The sequence below is a fragment of the Bombina bombina genome, chromosome 6, assembly GCF_027579735.1.
Source record: "Bombina bombina isolate aBomBom1 chromosome 6, aBomBom1.pri, whole genome shotgun sequence".
NCBI classification, from domain to species: Eukaryota; Metazoa; Chordata; class Amphibia; order Anura; family Bombinatoridae; genus Bombina; species Bombina bombina.
The window spans coordinates 1,079,638,075-1,079,650,895 of NC_069504.1; the positions used below are offsets into that span (position 1 = coordinate 1,079,638,075).

Sequence of the window (12,821 nt, forward strand, 5' to 3'; positions counted from 1 at the left end):
TGTCCCTCCCTTCATCCGTGTCCTATAGCTTTGGTATTGGTATCCCACAAGTAATGGATGAATCCGTGGACTGGATACACCTTACAAGAGAAAACATAATTTATGCTTACCTGATAAATTTATTTCTCTTGTGGTGTATCCAGTCCACGGCCCGCCCTGTCATTTTAAGGCAGGTGTTTTTTATTTTTAAACTACAGTCACCACTGCACCCTATAGTTTCTCCTTTCTCTTGCTTGTCTTCGGTCGAATGACTGGGAGGTGGCAGTTAGGGGAGGAGCTATATAGACAGCTCTGCTGTGGGTGATCCTCTTGCAGCTTCCTGTTGGGAAGGAGAATATCCACAAGTAATGGATGACTCCGTGGACTGGATACACCACAAGAGAAATAAATTTATCAGGTAAGCATAAATTTTGTTTTTAACTCCCAGGTGGAACTGCCAGTACCTTTTTGTTCTTCATGCATTGAAAGAACTTTGTGTTACAAGGATAGACTTTTTGATCCTGAGCCATCCTTGTCTAATGCTGATGCTGTTTAGGTGTCTCCTGTATCAGATATGCTGCAACTTTCTCCTCAAACGTCCCAATCATTATCTTCTCCACATGCAGTGCCCTGCGGTTCCTCTCACTCTCCGGTATGAGTTTCTTTGCAAGACATTGCTGCCTAGGTATCTTCTGCAGTATCTGAGGCACTGTGCTTTTCCCATGCTTCAGGGAAAACAGAGGAACTGTAAAGAGTCAGTTAGTAAGGTTTCTGATACAGTTGTGGCTAACCAGGGTGCTCTTTCTCAAAAATCTGAGGAGGAAGACACTTCGGTAGCGTCTGAGGGTAAAATCTCAGACATTATTATTCCTTCTGATGCTGAAGTTGTATCCTTCAGGTTTAAGCTGGAACACTGCTGTATGTTACTTAAGGAGGTTTTGGCTACCTTGGACGACTCCGATACTGTTGTAGTCAACCCTAAGAAATCTAGTAAACTAAACATATACTTTTGATGTTTCCTCCGCGGTGGAGGTATTCCCTGTACCAGACCGTGCTACAGAGATTTTTGCACAGGAGTTGGAGAGATCTGGAATTCCTTTTTCTCCATCTCCAATTTTCAAGAAAATGTTTCCATTAAGGAGTCGTGGCAGACGGTTCCTAAAGTGGAAGGAGCATGCTGATAAGTTAGCTCTTCGTTTAGCCTTGCCACAACTCCCAGGTCTCGGGGCATTGCAGTGGCGCCCTATCTGGACGACATTCTGGTTCAGGCGCCATCTTTTCAACAAGAAAGCTCTTATACGGAGATCTTGTTTTGTTTTTTTTTTTGATCCCACGAATGGAAGGTGAATCTGGGGAAAAGTTCTCTGGTCCCAGCTACAAGGGTAGTGTTCTTAGGGACCATAATAGATTCCCTATCGATGAAGATATTTCTAAAAGAGGTCAGAAAATCCAAGATTTACGACTCTTGCCTTGCCCTTCAGTCCTCTCCTTGGCCATAAGTGGCTCAATGTATGGAGGTAATTGGTCTGATTGTAGCTTCCATAGACATCATCCTGTTCGCTCGATTGCATCTCAGAGCTCTGCAGTTATGCATGCTAAGACAATGGAACGGGGACTATGCAGATCTGTCTCAACGAATAGACCTGGAACAGGCGACAAGAGACTCTCTTCCATGGTGGTTGTCCCAGGAACACCTTCCTGGTTGATTGTCACCACGGATGCCAGCCTGCTGGGCTGGGGATCAGTCTGGGACTCTTTGAAGGCTCAGGGTCTATGGACTCGGGAGGAGTCAGATCTTCCCATAAACATCCTAGAGCTGAGAGCAATCTTCAATGCTCTGCTGGCCTCAGTTGACCTTAGCCCGGTTTATCAGGTTTGTCGGACAACATAATATTGTGGCTTACATCAACCACCAGGGAGGAACTCAGAGTTCCTTGGCCATGACAGAGCTGGCTCGAATTATTCAGTGGCCGGAGACCCACAACTGCTGTCTATCTGCAAACCACATTCCAGGGAAGCGGATTTTCTGAGCAGACAGACTTTTCATCCCAGGGAGTGGGAACTCCATCCGGAGGCGTTTGCCAGCTTGACCCTCAAGTAGGGGAGGCCGGAGCTGGATCTCATGGCATCTCGACAGAATGCAAAGCTCCTGAAGTACGGTTCGAGGTCGAAGGATCCACAGGCCGTCCTGATAGATGCCCTGGCGGTCCTTTGGAATTTCAGTCTAGCATACCTGTTTCCTCTGTTCGCTCTCCTGCCACAAGTCATTGCTCGGATCAAGCAGGAGAGGGGGTCGGTGATTCTCATTGCACCGGCATGGCCTCGCAGGATTTGGTATGCAGACCTAGTGGAAATGTCATCTCTTCCACCTCGGAGACTTCCTATAAGGAAGAACCTTTTTCTTCAGGGTCCCTTCCTTAATCTAAATCTCGTTTTTCTCTGAAGCCGACTGCTTGGAGATTGAACGCTTAATTTTATCTAAGCGTGGGTTTTCCGAGTCGGTCTTTGAGACTTTGATCCAGGCTCGCAAGCCTGTGACAAGAAGGATTTACCATAACATATGGCGTAAATATATGTGGGCCCCGTTGTTGCTGGGGGATATACCGTGTCAGACATCTGCTTCTGTGACACTGTGCAGTGGATCTCTGTTGGGATATCCTGGTGGTGCCCTCCAGGTTGTGCTCATTGCATGTGAGTCAGGCACATCGATGTGGGCCACCTTGTTGCTTGGGGATATACCGTGTCAGACATCTGCTTCTTTGACACTGTGCAGTGGATCTCTGTTGGGGTATTCTGGTGGGGCTCTCCGGATTGTGCTCATTGCGGGTGGGTTATGCGGAGGGTTGCTTTTTCCTGCTCCTTTCTTTAGGGGATGCTGCCCATCCTGTCTCGGAGTGTTGTGTGCGGCAGCTTCTGTTGTCAGAATCTCCAGGAAGCCAAGTGTGTGTGACCAAACCCCTCCTTGTAATGAGAACAATGCTTCCGCCCGACACGGGCCATTCAATGTAACATCCCGAGTACCCCTGATTTAAATACTTACATTAGGGGGGGGAAGTGCGGCTTATACTCGGAACAATACGGTACTTCCTCCCTCTCAAGTTGAGGAGTTTTTATTCTTTTCCTGATAAGGATGGGGAATCCTATATTTTAATATATCTATTATCTAGATATTTTATTTTACTCATTAGATGCATTTCATACTTATCTCCTGTTAAGTGTGGTCAGTCCACGGGTCATCATTACTTCTGGGATATTAACTCCTCCCCAACAGGAAGTGCAAGAGGATTCACCCAGCAGAGCTGCTATATAGCTCCTCCCCTCTACGTCACCCCCAGTCATTCTCTTGCACCCAACGAATAGATAGGATGTGTGAGAGGACTGTGGTGATTATACTTAGTTTTATACCTTCAATCAAAAGTTTGTTATTTTATAATAGCACCGGAGTGTGTTATTCCTTCTCTGGTAGAATTTGAAGAAGAATCTACCTGAGTTTTTTCTATGATTTTAGCCGGAGTAGTTAGGATCATATTGCTGTTTCTCGGCCATCTGAGGAGAGGTAAACTTCAGATCAGGGGACAGCGGGCAGATTAATCTGCAAGAGGTATGTAGCAGCTTATTATTTTGTGACAAGGAATTGATGAGAAAATTCTGCAATACCGATATAATGTAAACTCAGCCTAAAATGCAGTAGCAGCAACTGGTATCAGGCTGTCATGTATGTATATTTTACACTTCAGTATTCTGGGGAATGGCACTTCACTGGAATTATACTGTATGCATAAGACTTTAGCCTATTTTGCAGGGACTAGCAACAGGCTTTTTAATAACACTTTATTTATGTTAAACGTTTTTTGCTGGCATGTAAAATCGTTTAATTTTCTGAGGTACTGGGTGAAAAAATGTTTTGGGCACTATTTTTTCCACTTGGCAGTCGTTTTTATTTAATTTATGACAGTTTACTGATCTCTCTCACTGTTGTGTATGAGGGGGAGGGGCCTTTTTTGGCGCTTTTGCTACGCATCAAAAAATTCAGTCAGAAGTTTATTGTCTTCCCTGCATGATCCGGTTCATCTCTACAGAACTCAGGGGTCTTCAAAACTTGTTTTGAGGGAGGTAATCACTCACAGCAGAGCTGTGAGATTGTAGTTGACTGTGATAAAAAACGTTTATTTCTGTATTTTTTTTCTGCTATCAGGGTTAGTTATCCTTTGCTAATGGGAGCAATCCTTTGCTAAAAGTGTGTTTTTTACAAAGATTTGATGCTATAACTTTTCACTTTATCAATTTTCAACTGTCATAACTTTTTCTGTGCTTCTTATAAGCACAGTACGTTTTCATATTATAGTAAATTACTTGAAAAGTATTTCCAAGTTGCTAGTTTATTTGCTAGTGTGTTAAACATGTCTGATTCAGAGGAAGATATCTGTGCTATATGTGCTAAAGCCAAAGTGGAGCCCAATAGAAATGTATGTACTAACTGTATTGATGCTACTTTAAATAAGTCAATCTGTACAAATTGAACATATTTCACCAAACAACGAGGGGAGAGTTATGCCGACTAACTCGCCTCACGTGTCAGTACCTGCGTCTCCCGCTCGGGAGGTGCGTGATATTGTAGCGCCGAGTACATCTGGGCGGCCATTACAGATCACATTACAGGATATGGCTACTGTTATGACTGCAGTTTTGGCTAAATTACCAGAACTAAGAGGTAAGCGTGATCACTCTGGGGTGAGAACAGAGTGCGCTGATAATATTAGGGCCATGTCAGACACTGCGTCACAATTTGCAGAACATGAGGACGGAGAGCTTCATTCTGCGGGTGACGGTTCTGATCCAAACAGACTGGATTCAGATATTTCAAATTTTAAATTTAAGCTGGAGAACCTCCGTGTATTACTAGGGGAGGTGTTAGCGGCTCTGAATGATTGTAACACAGTTGCAATACCAGAGAAATTGTGTAGGTTGGATAAATATTTTGCGGTACCGTCGAGTACTGACGTTTTTCCTATACCTAAGAGACTTGCTGAAATTGTTACTAAGGAGTGGGATAGACCCGGTGTGCCGTTCTCACCCCCTCCAATATTTAGAAAGATGTTTCCAATAGACGCCACCACACTGGACTTATGGCAAACGGTCCCTAAGGTGGAGGGAGCAGTTTCTACTTTAGCTAAGCGTACCACTATCCCGGTGGAGGATAGCTGTGCCTTTTCAGATCCAATGGATAAAAAGTTAGAGGGTTACCTTAAGAAAATGTTTGTTCAACAAGGTTTTATATTGCAACCTCTTGCATGCATTGCGCCTGTCACGGCTGCAGCAGCATTTTGGTTTGAGTCTCTGGAAGAGACACTTGAATCAGCTCCATTAGATGAGATTACACACAAGCTTAAAGCCCTTAAGTTAGCTAACTCATTTATTTCGGATGCCGTAGTACATTTAACTAAACTTACGGCTAAGAATTCCGGATTCGCCATTCAGGCGCGCAGAGCACTGTGGCTAAAATCCTGGTCAGCTGATGTTACATCTAAATTGCTTAATATTCCTTTCAGAGGGCAGACCTTATTCGGGCCCGGGTTGAAAGAAATTATCGCTGACATTACAGGAGGTAAAGGCCATGCCCTGCCTCAAGACAGAGCCAAACCTAAGGCTAGACAGTCTAATTTTCGTTCCTTTCGTAATTTCAAAGCAGGAGCAGCATCAACTTCCTCTGCACCAAAACAGGAAGGAGCTGTTGCTCGCTACAGACAAGGCTGGAGACCTAACCAGTCCTGGAACAAGGGCAAGCAGGCCAGGAAACCTGCTGCTGCCCCTAAGACAGCATGAATCGAGGGCCCCCGATCCGGGAACGGATCTAGTGGGGGGCAGACTTTCTCTCTTCGCCCAGGCTTGGGCAAGAGATGTCCAGGATCCCTGGGCGTTAGAGATCATATCTCAGGGATACCTTCTGGACTTCAAATCCTCTCCCCCAAGAGGGAGATTTCATCTGTCAAGGTTGTCAACAAACCAAATAAAGAAAGAGGCGTTTCTACGCTGCGTACAAGATCTTTTATTAATGGGAGTGATCCATCCGGTTCCGCGGTCGGAACAAGGACAAGGGTTTTACTCAAATCTGTTTGTGGTCCCAAAAAAGAGGGAACTTTCAGGCCAATCTTGGATTTAAAGATCCTAAACAAATTCCTAAGAGTTCCATTGTTCAAAATGGAAACTATTCGGACAATTTTACCCATGATCCAAAAGGGTCAGTACATGACCACAGTGGATTTAAAGGATGCTTAAAAACGAAGACACAAAGAGAGAGGCGCACAAATGTGTGTATCGATAGAGATAAGGGAAGCACACACTTCAGAGGATTTGTACACAGGGTACTCACACTTTAACACAGCACACCAGTGTGCTTGTGGAAACGTGCTGGCAATCAGAGCTGGCCAGCTTGCTCTCTCCGGCTAATCTTCAGTTGCTGCGGCTCTCCGATAAATGAACTGTCTGGTAGTGGTATGCTCACAATCAATCTCCAGGCTCAAGTTGGTTAAAATAAACTTAAAACTTTTATTGCACAGAGTTGACAGGCATATATAAACAAGTTTAAAATTGCTACGCGTTTCTCGGCCCTCCTGGCCGTTTCATCAGGCATATCAAATTAGTTTTAAAACCGGCTTTTTATTGCCGCCACTACCAAACATTTCCACAACCACACCCCTTTCCTGATGGGTGTGTACAGGTAAGTTGAACAACATAGGTGAATTCTTAAAGGAACATATCAGGACCTCTATTTGTTACAACAGTTTCGAGAATTTACAAAAAATATCTATTTTTTTTTTTTGCAAACAAATTTGTCCTTACTTGAACTGTGTAATGTGATGTGAACATAATACTAATACTGATAATAACTTATAATGGTCATACCCCTGGTCTCATATCGGAGACCTTCTTTTTGGATGGGACCGAAATCCGACCAATCACAGAGCTGCATTTTGATAACTTCCATCTGACACACATAACAGTATAACGGTACCACCCATCTATCTAACATACTAACAACGAGGATATTTCTACTGTAGTCTCCTAACAGTTCTACATATGGATAAACACTTGATTGTGAATTATAATAACACCACTGGTCTAATATCGGGGACCCTTCTTTTTGGATCGCCCTTCAGTAGATACAGTATCGAACCAATCCCAGACTATATTCTGATGACTTCCATATAAAGTACATATTTGTGATTCAGTATTATAAACTGTACTGCCAATCTATTTTTCATACTTACAACGTGGATATTTCCACTTTGTTCTCCTAACGATTCTACATGTGGGTAAAACACTTGGTTCTGTGACTCCCTAAATCTTAACTAATACATCTAATATTGTAACTAATTACGGTTATGTGATTATACTCTGATCTGACGATCTAGTAATGGATTAGTGAGGTCATGGTGATGTGTATTATTTTAATGTGTATATATGATGTGATTGTGTGCTAATAAATACTTAATGTGAATGATGTGAATATTATTTAGGACATATGTGATTTGAGTGGATAGTCTATAACCATTCATCATATTCATACTTGTGATTATTAATTTTTTAAAAATTTTAACATTATTGGCATATACGTCACGTGTTAATATAATTGTGTTGTGTACTATGTTATAAATTACATCATATAATGGAAAACTGATATATGGTTGTGAGGGCTTGATATGTGACTATGTGCTCGTATATGTTAACAAATTCGACATCGATTATTACAAAGTTTATGTGATATATATGCTAGTGGAGATGAATTGTGTGAGACTAGGTCAGGTACCAAGGTGGATAGCATTATCAAAGTCTCCTAAGTGTGAAGCCCTTAATGTCCCTTTTGTGTTTCCCTAACCGGACAAGGGGTTTTTTTTAGAGGTGAGTCACCTAAAATGCGGCCGAGTCTATTACCTCATTAAGGCCATTAGGAAAAAGTGTACCAAACCTATAGATCCAGTACGTTTCCCTTTGACGTAATTTGGTAAACCTGTTGTATCTACAAGAACTGGGGATACTTTCTAGAGGTGTTATGGTATAGGGACAAGTTTCTCCATTGTGCAATAAAAGTTTTAAGTTTATTTTAACCAACTTGAGCCTGGAGATTGATTGTGAGCATACCACTACCAGACAGTTCATTTATCGGAGAGCCGCAGCAACTGAAGATTAGCCGGAGAGAGCAAGCTGGCCAGCTCTGATTGCCAGCACGTTTCCACAAGCACACTGGTGTGCTGTGTTAAAGTGTGAGTACCCTGTGTACAAATCCTCTGAAGTGTGTGCTTCCCTTATCTCTATCGATACACACATTTGTGCGCCTCTCTCTTTGTGTCTTCGTTTTTTAGAAAATACGTGTTCCACTTGGGATCGGTTTGGAGAGTGCAGCCGAAAAGGGGAAGGAAAAAAAGAAAGGAAAAAAGTGTTCAAGTGATTCTATCCTGGGGTTGAATCGGATCCACAGGACTTCATATATATCAGTTGACACTGGGACATTTCCATCACGGACTTCCAATCGAACATCATTTAATGAGGTTCCACTTTCCATTTCTTTTAATATTGTAAGATTGTTTTATATGACCCAGCATTGATATATTAGAAACATTTTGTTATAATACAAGTTTTGTGTATATAAAATGTATACTATACTTTAATTTACAAATAGTTTCGCACGAGCGCCCTCTGGTGACCCAGTGGTCATTACTATCTTTTTACAGCTATTACTATTATAGCTTCTTACAGAGGTGCAGCCAGACTAGTATCCACGAAAATTATATGTTTATTACATTGTGACTCATACAATTTTACTGAGCTATTTTATCATTGCACATATTTGAGCGGCAATTTTTCCAGTATAAACTATTGGGACCTCTTTATATTTTATTTTTTATACATTTGTTGCAGTTTAGGTCTCAATATATCGGTTTTAATTAGGTAGTAGGGGGTACACAATATAAGGTTGGCACAACATTTCTTCTTCCCAAAATGTTATCAGCACTGGAGAGAACTAACAGGAGGAATTCTTTTAATCCTCCGTCCAGTACTGAAGGGGACAGTCCAGGCCCCCTAGTGATCAAAAGTATAGACACCATGTTTAATAAATTAGGTGATCTTTTAAAAAATGAGCATAGACACTGGTGGGACCTGGACTGTTTAAAGAAGTATAAAGAAAAAAAGCAGATCCCAAGAGGACTTAGATTATTCAAACACTGCTCCTTTAAAAATGATCAAGAATTGACCAAAAAATGGTATGAAATACTAGATGATTGTTCCTTTAATCTAATAGATTTATTGATCTCACATAGACAAAATCTAGTGGAAAATTTGGAAAAAGAGATAGAAGCTATCCAAAAAGAATTGGAACCCATGAGAGACCATTCAGAATATAATAGACTAAATACTGAAACCTTAAAAATGGTGGATGAATACCAAAATGATATCATTAGAATTAAGAATGGCAAATTCAAAAGAGATGAGGAGGACTATGCAGAGGGTACGGTATACACATATAATAAAAAAACTGCAGGTCCAAAAGAGAACAATGAGGGATGGACAAGGGTACCATTTAAGAATAGGAACAATATAAAAACTCCATACCAATCGATACCTCATCATAGAAATACATCAGAACCATTACAAACATCCCAGTGGGAGGAACATAATACTAACAATAGGAAATTTCAAAACAGACAACCCTACCAGCATAATTACCAACACAATAGGAATAGAAATAAGAATAATTCTTACGGTCATTATGACTATCAGAATCCCAATCATATTCCATTATACAATCGATTTGAACCCCTCCAGTACAATTCTGGGGGGAACAGATATCAGGGTAATGACCATCAAAACTTCAATTCACCTAATCCTGGGGGGAATAGACATCAGGGTAATGACTATCAAAATTTTAATTTACCTAACCTCCAAAATGATCAAGGCCAAACTAGTCATCAAAGGGTTGAGATACCATCCACCTCCAAGAATAATTTTTTAGGGGTTCCGAATTTGGCCCCCTTATGGAGGAGGAATATAGGTCCACCCAAGATTCCATCACAACAACATCAGAATACACAACAACCGCAGCACCCTCATGTACAACAACAACAAAAGAAAAGACCTTACCCCAACGGGGAAGACGAGGGAGAGGCAACACCACACAAAAAAAGCAACTACAAAAACTAGCCAAAGGTATATTTAATTTATCCACACACGAACTAACTAACGATGAGGTTAGAATTTTGGGTAGGGGTTTGTCCTACTGCCCCCCGAACCCCCATAAACTGTTCGATTTATTCGTTGATTTGAATAAATATACCAGGAAATTATCTCTACAGAGATACTTCTCTATAAAAAATCTCAAAAAAAGAAACGTGGAGGGATTGCCCATTATTACTAATTCCATGAACAGCCAGACCCAGACCATTTATGCTGAACCAGATCTTATAGCGGAGGACCTTTTTGAAGGATATATACATACCACATTATCATTACCATCCAATTTTAATCCCCCTAAGGAGGATGTCACATATATAGACCTTTTCCAACAGTTGGTAATGGAAGATTTTAACAAATTACCCAGTAAATCAAATAAACACACAAGACTTTGGCCTAATGAGGAAAGAGCCCTCAAATCCCTGGCCAATGATTCTAATTTGGTAATTAGACAGGCGGACAAGGGTGGGGGGATTGTCCTTCAGGACTACAAAGATTATGTAAATGAGGCTTATAATATCCTTTTAAATGTTGAATACTACAGGAAATTGGATGCAGATCCCACAGCTGTATTTTTGGGGAAATTGTTGGATGTTTTGGAGGATGGTAGTGGTAAGGGGATACTAAACACCAAGGAACGGAAATTTTTGACTCCCACACATCCGTCAACCCCTTACTACTACCATCTTCCAAAGATCCACAAGAATTGTTTCAAACCACCCGGCCGCCCCATCATTGCGGGCATCAACAGTCTGACTGATAAGTTATCTCAATATATTGATAACTTTTTGCAAAAGTACGTTCAAAATTTACCCTCATTCATTCGGGATACCACTGATCTATTATTTAAGATCAAGGATTTTAAACATGAGAAGGATGCCTTGTGGATAACAGCAGATGTTAGCGCCCTCTACTCAAATATCTCCCATGAATTAGGAATACTTGCCACTAAACATTATTTGGATTCGGATATGTACATGCCTAGTACCCAAAAAGAATACATTTTGACACTTATTGAGTTTATACTCAAACACAATTATTTTCAATTCTTGGATGATTTTTATTTGCAGGTAAAGGGGACGGCCATGGGCACCAGGTTTGCCCCCAGTTTTGCTAATCTCTTTATGGGACATTTCGAGGAGAATTATATATATAACTCGAACTGGGAGGCAAACCTGGTGTTCTATGGCCGTTATATAGACGATTTGATTTTTATTTTTAGGGGGACAGTGGATGAGGCCAGATTATTTTGTTCTTATCTGAACAAAAACTCTATGGGTATACAGTTCACCTCTAATATACAACGAGAATCCATAGAATTTCTTGATCTAATCCTGGCATGGGACACTGAATACAACATAGCCACATCCACATTTTTTAAAACTGTGGATAGCAATAATTTCCTTCACTACAATAGCAACCATTACCATCAATGGAAAAATAGTATACCATATAGCCAATTTTGCAGAATTAGAAGAAATTGTAGTTCATTAGAGAGATTTTGTGAACAATCTAAGATTCTTATCCAGAGATTTGAGGAAAAAGGTTACCCTAGGGACATCATTATGAGTGGATATGAAAAAGCATATAAATTGGATAGACCCACTATGCTCCAAATGAAGAAAAAAATTACAATAGCAGATAATGAGGCTCTAGAGAAACCTCAGCAACCCTGTTTTGTGACCCAATATAACTCCAATGCTAAACATATAAAAAAAAGTATTACAAAAACACTGGCCAATATTATTAAAAGACCCTATTTTGAAGAAAGATCTACATAGTGCACCAAACGTAATATACAAACGAGCACCTACGTTCAAACAATCCCTAGCTCCCAGTAAGGTGGTTATTTCGAAAAAAAGTAGAGGAAAATCAACACCAAATTATCAAACAGGTCAAAGGGGGGTTTTTAAATGTGACAAAACTAGATGCCACATGTGCAAACACATTACACATAAGACCAAAACAATTAAATCACATACTACAGGGGAAATTTTTCCTATCAATAATCATCTAACATGCAGCTCCTCATATGTAGTCTATGTCTTATCATGTAGATGTGGACAACAGTATTTGGGGCGCACTATCCGAAATATCCGAAAAAGATGGAGTGAACATAGCCGAAACATAAAGAAAAAATCCATGAAACATAGTGTATCAAGACACTATGTTCATGAGCACAATGGAGAAACTTGTCCCTATACCATAACACCTCTAGAAAGTATCCCCAGTTCTTGTAGATACAACAGGTTTACCAAATTACGTCAAAGGGAAACGTACTGGATCTATAGGTTTGGTACACTTTTTCCTAATGGCCTTAATGAGGTAATAGACTCGGCCGCATTTTAGGTGACTCACCTCTAAAAAAACCCCTTGTCCGGTTAGGGAAACACAAAAGGGACATTAAGGGCTTCACACTTAGGAGACTTTGATAATGCTATCCACCTTGGTACCTGACCTAGTCTCACACAATTCATCTCCACTAGCATATATATCACATAAACTTTGTAATAATCGATGTCGAATTTGTTAACATATACGAGCACATAGTCACATATCAAGCCCTCACAACCATATATCAGTTTTCCATTATATGATGTAATTTATAACATAGT

The 12,821-nt window shown here is 40.7% G+C and overlaps 1 protein-coding gene across 1 annotated transcript in view; it reads left to right on the top strand.

Moving 5' to 3' along the window:
• The window catches only part of NUP205 (nucleoporin 205), a 373,309-nt gene that overhangs the window by 117,438 nt on the left and 243,050 nt on the right, over positions 1 to 12,821 (top strand). Inside the window, exon 15 of the mRNA XM_053719689.1 lies at positions 10,329 to 10,818. Within this exon, the coding sequence (XP_053575664.1) occupies positions 10,329 to 10,818 (490 nt within the window). The remainder of the gene's footprint in view (positions 1 to 10,328; positions 10,819 to 12,821) is intronic.